At 40.2% G+C, this 16846-nt stretch overlaps 2 protein-coding genes across 7 annotated transcripts; one reads left to right on the top strand and one right to left on the bottom strand.

Moving 5' to 3' along the window:
* Nucleotides 1-923: 923 nt before the first annotated feature.
* Nucleotides 924-13315, bottom strand: LOC129165376 (uncharacterized). Of its 6 annotated transcripts, none has more exons than XM_070544765.1 (8): nucleotides 12953-13107; nucleotides 7385-7491; nucleotides 4660-4731; nucleotides 3617-3681; nucleotides 2552-3542; nucleotides 2308-2469; nucleotides 2134-2229; nucleotides 924-1981 (listed from the first exon to the last, which is right to left on the bottom strand). In XM_070544765.1, exons 5-8 carry the CDS (start codon nucleotides 2711-2713, stop codon nucleotides 1673-1675), a joined length of 729 nt encoding a protein of 242 aa, XP_070400866.1. In that variant the 5' UTR covers nucleotides 2714-3542; nucleotides 3617-3681; nucleotides 4660-4731; nucleotides 7385-7491; nucleotides 12953-13107; the 3' UTR covers nucleotides 924-1672. The 6 variants fall into 6 exon arrangements, 3 of the variants coding, with proteins under 3 accessions (XP_070400866.1, XP_070400870.1, XP_070400871.1); XM_070544769.1 differs by having other exon boundaries at nucleotides 7418-7491; XM_070544770.1 differs by lacking the exon at nucleotides 7385-7491 and having other exon boundaries at nucleotides 12953-13104.
* LOC139063308 (uncharacterized) lies at nucleotides 9107-15624 on the top strand. Its single transcript, XM_070544773.1, has 8 exons — nucleotides 9107-9220; nucleotides 9909-10010; nucleotides 10106-10162; nucleotides 10245-10313; nucleotides 10399-10488; nucleotides 10574-11071; nucleotides 11222-11466; nucleotides 11543-15624. Exons 1-8 carry the CDS (start codon nucleotides 9165-9167, stop codon nucleotides 11575-11577), a joined length of 1152 nt encoding a protein of 383 aa, XP_070400874.1. The 5' UTR covers nucleotides 9107-9164; the 3' UTR covers nucleotides 11578-15624.
* The last annotated feature ends 1222 nt before the right edge of the window (nucleotides 15625-16846 follow it).

Here is a 16846-nt window from a genome sequence, read left to right as displayed (position 1 = left end):
GGAATGTGCAGACTCACCCCAGATCCTGACAGAATGTCGAGCTGCGAAAGGAACCGGGACTGAAGTGGCAGGGTAGTGATTCTCTTGAACTCAGCATTTATCTGGACAACCAAGACAAAATTTTCAGTCAACATTTATAAAACAACTTTAATTTACATAAACTATTTTATTTACCTCCAACATATTAAAGAGAGCCGGCCATCGTTCCTGAACATCTTGAACCATGGGTGTTTCGCGAACAACCTCCAATCTTCTATAAGAGAAGGTCTTGCCCATTTTCTGCCTCACTACTTCCTTATTGTTTCTCTTTTTTACATCTGATAGAAGCTGTACTCGAAGCTTTTCTAAGCTTTCCTCTGACTCTCCTATTGGATAAGGAGGGCAGTAGTTCACTTCAGATCGTCTTGGCTTTTTAGTGGCAAAGACAGGGCCTTTTCCTTGTGGCTCAGTGCATTGACAGTTACTTCATGACAACCAAGTTTTCGTAACTGACTGCGATAGATTGCTAGCTTGTTTTTCAAACGATGTTTCCATCCACACTGTAAAACCTGATAAGTTAAGCTAACTCAAATGATTTGGGGAAACCAATTGCACAAATTGATTTAAGTTTTGTAACTCAAACTATTTGAGTTTATTTAATTATGCGAGTAGAGTCTAATTAATTCAATACAATTATGATACGTTAACTCAAATGGTTGTTTATCAACTATTTTTATTTAGTATAGTCAACTTAAACCTTTAAATAAGTGGCACTAAAATGCCGTATATATTTTAACTTATTTAAAATAAATTCCTCTTTCATAATCCGACTGAGTTAAATTAACTTGAATGGTTCTTAGTTGAATAACTAAAGTTACTCAATTCAACTGGGGAAACCGATTGCACCAAACCGTATTAGTAGTATTAACACAACAACAAACTCGGACTTTCTCCATTCAGTTTTATTAACTTGAACTGCAGAAAAAACAGAATGATAACAACTGCACATTTTTTCAAATTTGCTAAATGCTTTTTTCCACTGTGCGTACATAAAATGTTCCGTGAGAATAATTCCAGTATTTTTAGTTGCCATTAACCATCATGACCTGAATTTTAATTAAGAATATCCAGATTTATTGACATGCACCTAACGAAAATGCAAACAAAGCTTAACTACAAGGATGTCATCAGCCATTATTAACACATACTGTAGGAATACAATATTAAATTTCAACGCTGTTATTGTACAACAGTTTGCTTAAAGATTAGTGTCCTCAACTGCTGTGGCCAAACCTCAATGGCAAAATGGAAAGATGTCATTTGACAATAAAACATAGTGATTACAAATGTCAATTTGGACTGATCATCAGTTATTTAACTTTGAAACTTGCTGACATGAACCTAAATACAAATATATCATAGAGGAACAATGACAAGTGTTTATGAATATTGTAGGAATGCAATAGATGAAGTCAATATAAACATATGTAAAAAAAATCTTCAAAGATACTTGTGGCCTCCCAGTTTACCTTAAAAGTGTATCACAAAAATGTCAAGTATTTGAAATGTTTCTTTATTAGCTTTCAGCATATTGCTGTTTTAGAAGGCTGAGAACATGGACATATAAAACTATTGACTTGAAGCCATTCAAAGATTAATGAACAAGCAAGAACATGTGAAAAACAAAGCCCATCTACACCAGCTCATTTTTCAGTGTCTGCAATTTTGGTCTGAGTTGCTTTCTCTCATCGTCTAGCTTCAGCAACACTACTTGAATGAACTCAAAAAAGCTACTACACTTCACAGGATAGCTGAGATGCAGAGCATATATTAGCCCAAACAAACACACCAAAGCATCAGTCCATCTGTAATGAGTCATTACAACCTGATCTTCAAGAACAACGAACACTTGGCGTGGTGAGAAAGGAACTCCAGCAGGCACATCCTCTTCACCCACATCAGCAACCAGCGCAAGTGCAGCTTCATGGAACTCCATTTCATCCTGTCACACATCAAAATTATTGATGAGAAATATTTATGTCATAGATATAAAAATCAACACAAATACAAATAGCCAGATACCTTAATTGTATGTATTACCACTTTTTTGTCATTTCAATAGGAAAATTATTGCAATTCCCAAGTATAACATACCTTGCATGTTTTGAAAATGCCTGAAGAATCCTCCTTGAGGTAAATCGGCAGGCCAGCCAGGGCTGCTGTTCTTGTTGTGCAGATGTCATTCTTGTCCTTAAAGGACAAAAAATATATAAAACATGACAAATGGGACTACCATGCAAACAGTAGAGTGAAAGTATTTTTAAGTACCTGTTGCTCATATTCCAACAACAGCTGGTCCATGTTTTCACCAACCCGTCCAGTTTTCTTCTTTTTGTAAAGTCCAATCAGCCGAGGAGCATATTCATCCAGTGCAGCATAAAAAACATGTGGTAGATGAAGATTGGTAATCCGGTGAAATTCACAGTAGAGCTGAAGAGAATAAACCAAAAATGATATGAAAAAAAAATGCTGTATACTTTATAAGCAGTAAATTTAATATAGTTGTACTTACATGTGTCTCATTAAAGAGAGCTGGCCATCTGTCCTTAAGCTCTGATACAGGAAGAGAAGATGTAATGATCTCTTCACGTCTCAGGGAAAAAGTGCGCATCATGTGCTGATGAATGAGTGGAATGTCCCTTTCAGCAGAGGTCTTCCGGAACTCTTCTATCATCAACCCTCCTTTTCTCCAGAGACTCTCTTGTTTCTCCAGAAGGACAACTGGGAAGGAAGTTGACCTCACCTCTCTTAGGTCTTTTACTATTGGCTCTTGGTGCAGCTCCTTCTGGGTTTGTTCTGCTGCGTTTTCCAGAGTTTACAGCAACATCTCTGATGCCGGCTTTGGCCAACTTCTTTCTTTGGTTTCCTATTTTGTGTCTCAAACTATTCTTCCATCCTTCCCAACCAGTGTCAGAATTGTTCTCCTTCAGACAGGATGCTTTTCAACTAAAGCTTTTGCAGCCTTTCCAATCTGTGTGCTACTAGGATATGCCTTCAGTTTAAAAATTTTCTTCCCCCATTACCTCGAGTATGTTGTGTTTTTGATCTCTAGGAAGTCTAATTAGTTTCCCATCTTTTTCAAATGCTGCATTACCTTCCTTTAGCACATGTTCCACCTCATAAGAAAATTTTGGAACAATAAAAACCTCTGGCCACCGACTAATACGCTCTGGTGAATCTATGGCATCAGTGCTATCGTTCAGAAGACTTGTCTCACTAGTGCTGGTTGAAATCAAGTCCAGCTCCACTAATCTGATTATTTTAACCGATGCTGTGCTTGGGAGGTGTTCCATTTCAACCAAATTACACAATGCATGATCAAAATCTGGATCTTCAAACTGAAGCCTAAAGTCAAAAGTCAACTTTAGCCTAGTTTTGATTTCATCTATGAGGGCCTGAACACTGCTTGGGCGAGATGGCAGAATAAGTCTTTCAGCATTATCATTATCAAGGATGACCCTTAGCTTCAGTCTCTCTGTTGCCTCCATCTGAAGTTGTAGGTCCTGCAACATACAGGATTCAAATAATATAGCGACATTTCAACACACTCAGAGTTCTCATGCCATGTATGCATTACCTGTACACTGGCAGAAGGGCTGGGGAGATCCGCTGATATTTCAGTTCTGTTTCTTTAGTCAGACACTGGAATGAAATGTTTTGTTGTTAGAATTAGTTCATTTGCAATCTTATAAGCAAAATGTGGCAGGTGGTCAGACAGCTGGCACACAGATTTGACACTATGACTCTCCGGTATATGCTCGACTAGTTCGTATGACCTCAAGTGCTCAACATACAAAGTGTCGTAGTCTTTTAAGAGAAAATGCATTTTGTCGCTGATGAGTAGGATGTTTCGAATCTCTTTGAACTCTGGCAAGGCTGCATAAGCACCAGTACATACAAACATGCCAATTGCAAAGCTTGTGCCATCAATTGAGATATTTTTTGTTCCATAAACTGTGTCACTGTCAACAATACCTGAGATAAATGATTGTGTATCTGCAGGTAGTGATGAGATGTACATAGACTCCATTTTGGATGTCTGAACATGTGGTTTGAAAAACTTTGAGGATGACAAATAAAATGCCATCTGACTTTGATGTCGCTCTGCCAAAGTTTTTAACACATTTTTGTAGTTGTGAGTGTCATGAATAATTTTTTTGAAAACCTTATGCTTTCCCTCAAATCTCATTGTCCAAAGGTGGACCAAGGGACCAAAGCATTTTATCAAGTGTGGGTAATGCTCGATGTAATGATGCTTTGGCCTTAATCGAACATTAGGAAACACTTCTTGGAAAAGTTGCCGGTGGTCCAATATTTTACAAGCCAAGTACTGAATGGTCTCTTCATTAAAAATCTGAGACATGGCAAGCTGAACGACATCCTTTAACTCCATTAGCACTTCCCAAAACGTGTCTCTTTCTGGGACTTTTGAGCCAATGAGAAGAGGCAACATTATAAGCAGGGCATGATTTTCATGAGCATTCCCACCAATGGTCCCTCGACTGGCAAAATTAGTGGGTATTGGATGAGGGCGATCAACTTTGTCAGAATGTTGATATGGAAAGTGCAATATTGCTCGATTTAAGTCTTCTAATGTAAAATATTTACTGGAAATCAAACCTTTTAAGCAATGAGCTATCTCCACTGGAACAACGCCTTCAAACAGGTCGTGCAGGAGGTCAGGTGGGAAGCCTGTGACAGGATGGAAGAATGACAGATGGTCAGAAAGAACACAACTGTTTTTGACACCACAATTTCCCTCACTGCCATCGCTCTGAAGCTCTGGTAAAAGATTGTCATGAAGATCCTTTGTTCTCAGCACATAATCCCCTGTAACTGCATTTTTTGTCTGCATTTCTATTTGTGTGGCATGACAAAACCTGCAGAAATGTGTAGACCTGAAGCTCTCATTGAACCCAGCAAGCCCATGTGCGGCAAGGTTATCTGCCACAACACAGTAGACAGTGCCTTTAAGACATTCACCAAGGGTATCAATGTAGATGCCTACTTCTTCAAGAGTTTTCAGATCATTTAAGAGTGGTGACATCATTTTCTTAAAACCAAACAGGCGCACATCATTAGAGTTGCACAGGAGAGCAAGCTGAGTGCAGTGGAGAGCAGAACGGGATTTAACTGGAAAGTTTGCCAGTGTCCAATAAACTGCAAAAACTTTATGTATTTTCTTTGAAGTACCGAGTGGGTTTGCAATTTCAAAATCATCCACATAAAGCATTATCGAAAGTTTTGTTCCCTCTTGTGAGAGTAGAACATTTTCCCGGTAGTAGGATCCATCACAAAATGACATGAAATGTCCAGGTATCTGAGTGGGTGTTTGTTGAACTTTTTCAAGGAATTTGGTTTTTTTCAACAACATTTGCAAAGATGTAAGAATTGACACATACATGTATGTGTGCTTTGATGATTCAATTAAATACTCCACAGGCTTGACATACGGAAAGTTTGCTTCATAGTAAGATTTTCTCATCTTTGCTGTTGACAGTGGTCCACCAGATGTGATACATTTATGTAAAACATTACTATCAGAAACTGCCTGACAAATGTCATCGACCAGTTTGTCAGTATATAGACAGTTATGCTTCTTCAGTATATCAACTACTGATGTTTTAATGAGAGGTTCTGTTAACAAAAACAGGTGATCAATGTGCTCAATGATAGGGCTGTAGCGAAGCCTCGACGAAGTCGACGGCTCGATTCTAAAAATTTGTCGACGTCAGATCCGGAAGTCGACGCACCGCGCCCACTTGTTGCATCCCCAGGAGTTTGTAAATAGAGGAGGAATCTGCCCGTTTTTCCTCTAGTTCGCCCTCTTCTCCGCCTTCACTAACATCTCCGCCAAATACCGAAGACCCGGAACAACGTCCGTCCACTACTAGATTATTTTCCTGTTTTGCCCCTTCGTCTCCCGGCAACGGACAACAACTTCCGGGGTCAGATGCGCTGCTTCGTGTCTATCGCAGATGTAGAAAATCACCGGGAGCGCTTCTCCCTTCATTAAGGAGCTTCTTTCAGACATGAGGAGAGCTGTTTTGGTGGTAGCAGTCTCTCCTCCGTGCTGGTCTGTTTGCTGCTGGGTGTTTTTGGTTTATTTAAACTTGGTAACTTGAACTTAACGTTGGTAAAGCTACTGTTAGCATCTTCGCTAACAGCTTCTTGCGTTGGGATAAGCTGTTACGTTTTGGTTTAGAGTTCATCTTTTTTGTGGTGTAGATCTCCCTTTTATTACATTTAGAGTGTTGTGGGTTTTCGGTTTAGTGTAAAATATCACCTGAGTTTGGTTTAACCCGTAAGACCACTCGCCTCACGCACATAAGTGACCAAAACAAAGCAGCATGGAGACACTCCATCTTCTACCACCTCTCAGGCAGCAGCCTGCACTCCCAAGTTCTACACGTCACCAGAACATAACCATCCGCAACACAATAAAAGCAGTGTTATACAAAATGGAAGGCCTGTAGTGTTTATTCTCTTACAGTAAGAATTTATCAATTTTTTTGAGGAATTGATTTGAGATTTTCTGGTTTTTGTTAATTGTGCAATAGAAAAATAATCATTAGATTAATTTTCTAAATAGTCATTAGAATAGTCGACTATTCGATAAAATAATCGTCAGAATAATCGTTTTAAAAATAATCGTTTACCCCCAGCCCTACTCAATGATCTCCTGTGTTGCTCTCTGGGACACATGGAGAATGCTCTGCATTTTCAAGAAAAAGCCAGCTAGATTGTGCTGCAACTGCTCTTCTAAACCGTCAGTTGTACTCATTTCACTAGTGGATGCCACTTCACTTTCATCTAATGGTTCTACTGAATCAAGCTGCATAACATCCTTTTGGCCTACATTTAGGACACTTTGCACAATGCCTTCATCATAATGTGCTGAACTTTGGTGTTCTCGGCATTTGTGCACATTGAATGTTGAGTATACATTGGTTTTAAAATTGCAGCCCTTGAAAGGACATGGAACAATTTCTTTCAGTTTTAAATGCCCCCTCAGATGGATAAACATTTGCCTTTCAATAAATGGCTGCTTAAAGTTACACACAGGGCAGCAAAATCCATAATTATTAAAAGCTGGATTTGAATGGTCTTTTCTTTGTGTAGCAGTATGTATTCTTGACATATGTACCTTTAATGTACTAAATGTACACATGCAGGTGGTGTAGAGACAGGGTAAAGGTGAAATTGTGGAGTACTGGCCATGGTTAAGCCGGTAATGTTTCAGCAACATGACTTTTATCGCAGTAGAAAAACTACACAACTTGCAATTCCACATTTTGTCATAAATCAAAGGGTCCCCAATAAGATGTCAAGTGTTTTATATCACCTTCACTGGCCGTTTTTAGGTGTTTTATATCACCTTCACTGGCCGTTTTTAGGTGATGAAAAGCAGTGGATGATCTCTCCTTGTGCGCAGCTTCTTCAGTCAAAACACTGTAATGTCACAGAAAACAAAAATGTTAATGTATTTTGGCAAGTGAACAGAAAGCCAGCAAGACAAGACTACAACAAAATATGCTGAAGTTGAATGGCAGGAGTTTCAAAAAACAGTTTATTGAGTAAATGATAAAATAGTCTTGCTTAATGTTATGTGATGGACAGAAGACGGAAGCTGCCGAGCTCCGAGGGTGTGGTGATTGGACACCAGCTGGTCCTCGTTATGGATAACGAGGCCAGGGAGGATAAAAGGGTGACAGACCTACTGAGAGGGGTGCGTGGTCGACCTGTCATTGTGGCATCGGACTTTGGGGGGTGGGGTCGTTCGCAGCCGGGTAGGGCTGCCGGCGACGAAGATAGCTGAACAGGTGTTTAGTGTTCCAGCGCCAGGAGGGAAGGCTGGTCGCCTTCTTTAGACAGTTAGGGCTGGGCATAGGTGATGCCAAGGCCGCGCCGACATCTGCCGCTACGGACTCTGGCAGTGGACTTATGTTGTGGATTTACCCGCCGTCCTCGCAAGCTACACCCCGGGGCGTTGGATGGCGTTGGAAGCTCAGACCCCGGGGACGGGGGTCACACCATCCGTGACAGCTAAGTACCGCTGCTTATGTGACTCATGCTGGACAGTTGGTTTTAGAAGAGAGGGCTTGGGCCATGGTGTTTTATCGTTGTGTTTTATTATTGATTGTGCAATAAAGTGTGTCTTTTATAAGTCGTTGCCTACTGGTGGTGTGTTCAGGTTCTGACCGGAGGGCAAGATATTCTGCCCGTGCTGCCCACGGCTACTTTTATTACAGTTAGAATGAAATTAATCTACCCTTTTCACACATGTGGTGTAAAAAATCCTTGAATGTTACAAAGTGCAGTCAGAAATTACTAACAATAATTTAAACGTTAAGTTTTATGTCATTAATTTTGGAAAAAGTTTCAGCACTTAGTTTTTACTAAAATGGCGCCCATGGTTATATTTAAATTTTTTACCAGCGGTCTTGTCGTATACTCTAAAATGAATCGTACATAAGGACTAGAAAAAGTTACGCTATAAATGTCTAAACTTACTTTACTGTGTGAAGCTTTAAAAAGATAGACTAGCAACAACCATCTAACTAAAATAAGCCACCAACCGTTATATTTTAAATCAATACAGGCGGGTATCTTAAAGGCCCAATGTGTGATATTTCATCTTATAAGTTATCAAATTTCTTGTATCACATTCTCAAATTTGTTTTTTTTTAATGATAATTCAAACAAGCATTTATTCTAAGCATTATTATTAGCTTTATATTTTAATATTTTAGACAAAAGAAGCAGACCGGTGCTCCATATGGCATGCGCCATCTTAAAATACAGTGACCTTTTAGGGACATACAACATATTAAGCTTTGCATTTGATGTTTGCGTTTTTAAATGATGTAACCTCAAAGAAACAGCAGGGGGCAGAAGTGCGCCTTGTAAGCATGCAGTCTGACAAAGTAACTAAGAAGAAGAAACTAGCCACACCGTACTTCTAGCGATGGAGGATCACACATATTCTACAAGCAAACTTGAGAAACGGGATAGTTTGTCTCATCCAAGTAAAAGAAAAAGGATTTTGAAAAGTGAACAAGACCGGCGTCATGAGAAAACCAGAGTAAATATAGGAGTTGACTTCCCAAGATGGGAGAGACCTCATGTTACAAAAGGGATTCAGTAGACACGCTGAGCTTGCTACCTTCCTTTTGGACAGGTAAGTTAAAAATGTGTGTTTAATTTCTTCATTGTAGTAGTTGTGTGCTTTGTGACACAAAGTTTGTGTGGAGTAAGCTAGAGTTTGGGAAACAGCTCATGCTAACTAGTGCCAAAAATGTAGCACACCATCTTAAAATTCAGAAGCATTTCTTTTTGTTTATTGTTTATGCGCCTTCGTATACATATTTAATGATTTAACGATCGATACCACACCGCTCGTTTTTGGAGATTACCGCATGCTCCGTGACCGTGACGAGCAACCAGAACAGAAACACAACATTATCGGCTGCCCGCTCCAATTACACAACACACTTTGTGTAATCATTGTCACAGGTTCGTTACCGACGGTTACACACACAGAACTAAACACCACACTGGCATTTTCACACAAATTTTTGTCAGAGATGATCTGCAGCACAGCACCTTCCCCCCCACGCTCGATCGACTTGACGTATATGTGAAATTATGATGTTGAATCCTGTATTTGCTGAGGGACTAATTTCCCTTTCATGTGACATGTCAGAAAAATGAAGTTTCTATTCTATGTTATGTACAAACTCTGTAAAAGATTAACACAAGTATAATATCTGATCGTGCATGTTTTTGTTTAAGTGTGTGTGTGTGTTATATAATACAAGCACACACGTGTAATAAAATAAATTTGGAATTTTTCTACTGATTTACAGTTATGAGAGGACTCTAGCCACCACAACATCTACCCCCATGAAGGGGAAACATAGATCAATGGAAGATCCACCATTGTCCAGCATTTCAAGCGGAAATGAAAAGCAAGTTTTTTCCAAAAAACCTCATAGCTAATTTCAAATTGTTATACTACAATTAAATTTTTTTTCATTTTATTTTATTCTTTCCTATAAATAAGAGATGAACACTTGAGTGGAGTCACAGGAACACCAGAAATTGAAAGCCTTCAGCAAAGGTAATCCATATGTTGTTTGTAGGATTATAGCCACAAAATCTATTTTCATTATAATAATGAGCATTTTCTGTTTTTCTCTAAGCGTGCATGACATGGTTATTTCTGAAGATGACCTGGATGAGGATGTCTTCAATGATCCCATGAACAGTGTGTCAGTTACACTAACTCCTTGTTTACTCTACTGCTTGTGTATTGTCAGACTTGATATACAGATATTTTACTAAAAACATTTACAGAATTGACTGGGAGGACAGGGAGAATATGAGTAGTGCGGAACAGAGGGATGACAGCTCAGATGATGAGTATCTTCCTCCAATATCTATACGGTGAGTTATAAATTGTGATTAATTTTCATTTTGTGTCATCCTTTGGAATTCTTTTCCTCCAAAACTTTGTGTTCTTCTCCCTTAGAATGGGTGGTGCACTAAAATCAGCTCCTTCCATAGATGGTCTTCCTATAATTGGCCTTGATGAGACAGTGCATGACCTACAAGGTTGTGGAGATGATCCTCAGGAGTGCTTGGCTGATGTTGATGTGCCAATTTTGCCAGGAACAGAGAAGGTCATTGTTGCGGAAGACATCGTTGGTGTCCGAGCAGCAGTGGTGTATGAGAACTGCTTGAAGCAGCTTGTTGAGTTTATAACCCTGCCATTGGACAGGTGCACCGCTTTAACCCACAAAGCTGAAGTATGTGGCAGTCGTGCTCCCTTTCACAAAAAAATCTCCTACAAGGGCACAGCTATCAGTGTACAATGGGTAAGCATCACTGAAAAAAATCATATCAAATGTATGCTGTTTCGTCAAGCCTTCCCCTACAAAGTGTATGAAGCCAGAGTTCTCCTTGCAGCACTGGATTATAACTTTCACCTTAATCGACCAGCAATCAGGAATGCTGAAGGCCAACTAATGTAGGTTTTACCTTTTTTTTTCAGTCAGAGTTGAGCCAAAATAATGCCTACCACTTACAATTAAAAAGCTGTATTAACGTTACTACACGTTATTTAAGTTTGTCCCATTGTCGTGACAGAAATTCATTATGCAATTGTCCTATTTTTTAGATTCAAACGGAAGTACAATAAGAATGCCAGAAGGTACAGTGTGTATTCACTAAAATCAGAAAAGGGCTACGAATACATTCCAGTACTCCAATCAAAAATAATCAACGAGAGGTTGGCGAGAGGAGTCTGGATGCCTCGTACCAGATCAATGAGGGATGATGACCCCAGACGGCTCGGTCTTGTGCCACCCATCGCTCCACCACCTATTTCGGAGCTAGTGCAGATCCAAGTCAGCCGAGGTCTTGGTATGTGTCATTTTAGCATCCTTTGACTACAGCTCAGTTCTTTGCCTACACTTGTCTTACAATACTTTTTTCACAGTATCAGAACTCAACACAGCTACAGGCCTCCAGTGACGATCTTGTCTACATTTACATGGAGTATTCTATACCTGCTGCGTGTTACTAATGTAATGTACATAAAAATGTAGATATTGCACTTTGATGTCTTTCCTACTGTGCTAACATGTTGTTCTTTTAACTTGAAGTTGCACATAAATTCTGCACAGTCTTTTACGTTAGATCTATTCTTTATTATCCTAAAGTGTGTAAAATCATGTTTCAAGATTAAAATGTGTTCCAAATTTGTCTGTTCAAACTCTGAATAAGGTTAATTCAATTAAAAGTGCATCTGTACTAATTTCTTTATTTCTTATGTCTTTCAGAAAATTACATATTTTTTGTTTCATGACTTGACCCTGTAAGAGTGTAAATTAATAGCTCACTAATGTAATGCAAAACTATGGAGATGTAACCTTCCTCTCCCTCGTCCTCTGTCTGTCTCCACTGATGAACCATCGGATGATATCTGACTCTGTTTACGGAGAGAAAACAATTACAGACTACACTACCTTGTATATTTCCAAAATGGCAAATAGAAATATAACATTTCTCAAATAAAATGAACAAAATATTGTCATTTTTTGTAGTCAGAAGTCATCACTAACTAGCTGCCGTTTGCGATTAGCAAACATAACTGACATAAAAGTTTTTCTTATTCAAAACCTATTTAGATTAAATTAATAAAATAAGTTAGATGAAAACAACTAACCTGTTCGCTGACTTGAAAGCTGGAATTAGATGATGACATGCTGCCGTTTACAGCAACACGATTTTGTATTGTATTTGTTATATTTGTTAATAAAGTTTTAAATAATGATAAAAAAAACCTTTTTGATCCTCGGGGGCTCCAATAGCTGCAATACCGACTCTAAACTGCGTGGTGCTAAAGAGTCGGATCTTTTTACTATGATTTCTGTGAATTTCACACACGGGGCCTTTAAATGAACCATGTAAAGAACACGAGAACTAGAACGTTAAGATAGAAATTAATACACTTTATTTTACAATTTAAAGTAATATGAAGTTAAGTTCAGTGAAAGGGTAGGTTAAACTAAACTAAAATATAACTCTAACCGTTACTTTTTAGATTTGTACAGGCGGGCATCTCAAAGGAACCATGTAGGCTGTGTTAAGAAAACACGAGGACTAGAAAGTTCAGATTGGAATTAAAAAAACGTTATTTTACTCTTAAAGATAATATAGTTAAGTTCTGTGCGATGTAGCTTTGAAAATGTAGGTAGTAACAACTACCAAAAACCGTCAAATTTAAGGCGGGCTTCAAACAATCAGTCTCGAGTTGAGCTAGCAAGCTCCGTTTTTCTACACATCAGCTAAGTAGTCTGATTAACCTGCAACGTCTGTTCAAGCATTTAAACAAAAACACAGTTACCTTGTAATTCTGGCAATGTGGTTAAAATTCTCCTCCGTGCCGAAAAATGCCTCTAATGGCCGCTGGCGCTGCTGTTGTCGGTGGCATAGCACCCAGAGCTGTGTTAGCATCTCCGTGTGCAAGGCTCAGTGATGACGTAGGAGAAGCAAAAGGGAGGGGTTATTTTTTTGTTTGAAATGAGCGACCTCAACTTAAACAGTTTAAAAGCACATTACTCCAAAGAAAAGATAAACACAATTATACTAATTATGAATGAGTTTTAACATCACACTGTTAGTTTGGGGTTTTAACTAATTGTATAAAAGTAAGTATAACTATTTAGCTAAAGTGAGTGAAAATAACTGACATCATTTTAGTAAGAAGCACTATTGGGAATTACAGTGCAGCGTATCCAGTTATTGAACCTCGCTCTAGCAGACAAGGATGCTTCTTGATGAGGGCCTCTCCCACGCAGCTGAACTGGTTATCAGTTATGTATAGTCCATAACAAACAATTTCTTGAATAAGACAATCCAGAATGTTTGACAATAATTTACAGTCTGGGATAAGAAGTGTTTTTATCTCCCTGTATTCAGCATTAGCTTTTTCAAGTTTGAACTCAGAATCAAATGCAAACTTTGGCACACAAAACTTGGCTGGCCATTGCAACCTTGAAAGTGACTGCTCAGACTCGGCAGGAGGAAGGTGCTCTATGTCAGGACAGCTCACACCAGAAAAACTTGAAGCTGATCTTTTCTCTACAGCTTGTGGTGACATCCAGCGGTTAAGGAAGAAGACTGGGAAAACCCAACTTCGGAGAGATCAACTACCTTAATTGTGCCTCTGTTTTGTAGTTCAGATGTTGATGTCAGATTCATAAAGTCATTGTCAAAGAGTGAATCCATAATTGTAATTTGAGGTTGTATGTCAGTCCACACTGACGTTGCACTTCCTCCATCAGCTCTGGAACAGACTGAGGAAGTCCATTTGAAAGTATTAGCCTCTGGCTAGTGTTATCCACCAGGATAACTTTCAGTATGCAGGGTGAATTCATTGTTTTCAATCTGAAATGACAAAAAGCACATAATAAAAAATCTACAAATAGACAGTAACATGTGTCACAAAATGATATAAAATCTGATGTAAAAGCACACAGCACAATAAAAAAATTAATAATAGATGCCCTGCCAAAGGTCATACGTGACCGAAACACGTCGATTTTCTTGATCTAATAATAGGAGGGTTCCTCGGATCACCAATTTCCCCCCAGTCTACATCCCAAAATAAATAATAGTTTTCACGTTGATCTAATAGCTAGGGATGCTCTGATCAGGTTTTTTGCTGCCAATCACCAATACAGATCTCAGATACCTATCACTGATACCAATCACAAGGATGAGACATGTTCACAATGACTGAGAATCTACATGCAGCAAAGCATGAATGATTCAGTCAGAATAGAGCTGGGCAATTAGGCCTAAAATTGGTGCATAGCCCTGGATTACTCAACTAGTGGTTGCGAAGTGTCTTTGAGCCACTACAGTCGAGGCCACACCTCTTCCCAACAGCAGGGCGACGCCTCGGGCCGCTCGCAGGATGTAGTCTAACGTGACCTGTACCTCATTGATGAGGGGGGTCTGTGGGCTGTCGGGTGGGACCCTTGCTCCAAGGTCTGCCAGACAAAGTGTGGGCAGTGGAGGCCTGCACGCGGTGCAGATGAGAAGAGGCATAGTCTGTCCGCTTACTCTATTATTGCAGGTCGGGGCCAGGTAAGCCGCACGAGAGGGCTCCATTGGAGGGAGGTTAACCAATCCTGCCATTTTGGTGTCGTCGAGGCTCAAAAACTGACCGTAACCCGGGACTGAGGTGCAGGTGGATAGCGGCTTGGCCTAGGATGCAGTGAGCTCAGCCACAAAATCCAGGTACAGTGGTAGAAAGTTCTTTACTAGGGCAGAACGATCTATCGTTTTTGACCGAAATTGCGATTTCAAACAGCACGATCACGTGACCGTCAAAGCTGGGGTTTTGACTGATCCAGGATCAGTTGTGTAACTTTTTTTTCTTCTTTTTTTTACATCTGAAGTTTTCTCTCTATTATGGCGACGGCAAATGCCAGCGCAGGGGAGGGGAGTGGGATGTACCATCCAGAACCGAGCCCAACTCCACAGCTGACAGAGCTGCATGTTCAGCTTATTTTCCCTGTTTTATGTTTCCACACACAGCGCTGCTAGAGCCGATAACAACGGCACCGTAGGTGAGCCCGGGACAGAGCGAGATAGAAAACATAGTTGAGTAATGGAGAGAGAGACTCCTCCCACATCGGAGCAGGTTCAGGCTGATTTCTAAAGCTTGGTTTATGCTTAATCAGCGCGAGTGCAGAGTCGCGCATTCTAATTGACTTGAAAGCTCAACTTCTCTTTTAAAAATGGTTTGAATGTTAAGCTAAGGTGTCAGAATGCGTGCTTGAATGCGTATCAAACGGCTTTGAAAAACGTGCAGCCAGCCTGCCTTGGTAATGCAGGAAAAACTGTGTGCATTTGTTATTTAATACATTTAAAAGCTATTTCTACCTACAGATTTCCTCCATGCATTTTTGGCGTAGAACATGTTTCATAAAGCTCCTCTCTAGATAAAAAGCACAAACACAAGTTGCTTCACAAACACATTAAAAAATTAATGGGAGAAAATATTAATAGCTTTAACTGTTTTTATTGTATGATTAAATAGTAAATATAAATGTGAATGATTTGTTGTACTAGATTAGAATCTAGACCATATTTTCACTTAATCTGCAGGATTGCTTGGCAGGCTAATGTTGGACCTTTGTTTGCAGAAAATCGTGAATTGAACCAAAATCGCAATTTCTGCTAGAAAAATTGCAATTCAGTTTTTTGTTAAAATCATTCAGCCCTATTCTTTACCTCTGCTGGTTTTGAGGGGAGGTAAAACCCAGAAAAGTGGGACCTCTTTTGTGCAGGTGCAGGAGCGGGCCGGTCTACTTTGAGCCTCTCCGCTGCACGCCAGCAGAGCGGGAGAAAAGAAGTGTAATTTCGTAGCTCGGAGGCTGAGGTAGCGCCTGGAGCTGCACACACCACCGCTAAGAAGACCTCCTCGTCCTCGAGTAGGTCGTGACCATAAGAGCAAATGTCCAAAATGTCTCCTTCATCCTCTTCCAGAGGAGGAAACTGAGAAGCCTCTAGGTCTGGTCCGGTTAAATTGTCCGTCATCTCCATCTGATCTGCCCAGCTAATAGCGGGGACATTGATCGCTAGTCTGTCCACGTCAGAGCCGGGCGAAGCCGGGGCTGAACGGGAAAGCATGGGGTCCTACTGCAGCGTCTCCCGGGAGACATTTTAGAAACTTTACGTGCCATTCGAGCGTGGGACGGCAGAGTTGGCGACAGAACTCGCATGCCTCCGGGTCTACAAGAGCTCTCCTGATGTGGAGAATTCCCAGACAAACCGGGAATGCTTCGTGTAGGTCCTTCTTGTGAAGAGAGAATCCACAGTCCTGAAGACAGGGGTGCGAAGCGGCTTTCAGTGAAGTGATATCCAACGCGGTGCTCATTGCAAGACACACAGTGGAGTGGTACACCTGATGGAACAAAGGCAAACAAGCTGAAAAGCCATGAAAGATAGCACTCGGTGGGCGAGAACGCTAGCCAGAAGGCAGTAGAGTCCAGTCAGTGAGCGGTTAAGCTATCTTTCACTAGCGCAGCTGCTTCTTAGGTTTGTTCTCAGCGAGGTGAAGAGCGTAAGAACCGGGGAATGACAGTGACACGGTTGCAGAGTCATTAGCCTTACAGGCATGATTAGATGAGTATTCAGCCAGGCCACACGAGGGTGTGATGTCCCATAGTACCTTTGTTGTACCGAGTCAATCGATTAAAAGGGAACTGCTGCACACATTCACAAC

This window comes from Nothobranchius furzeri, chromosome 2, assembly GCF_043380555.1.
Source record: "Nothobranchius furzeri strain GRZ-AD chromosome 2, NfurGRZ-RIMD1, whole genome shotgun sequence".
Taxonomy (NCBI): domain Eukaryota; kingdom Metazoa; phylum Chordata; class Actinopteri; order Cyprinodontiformes; family Nothobranchiidae; genus Nothobranchius; species Nothobranchius furzeri.
This window is presented reverse-complemented; position numbering and strand designations above follow the sequence as displayed.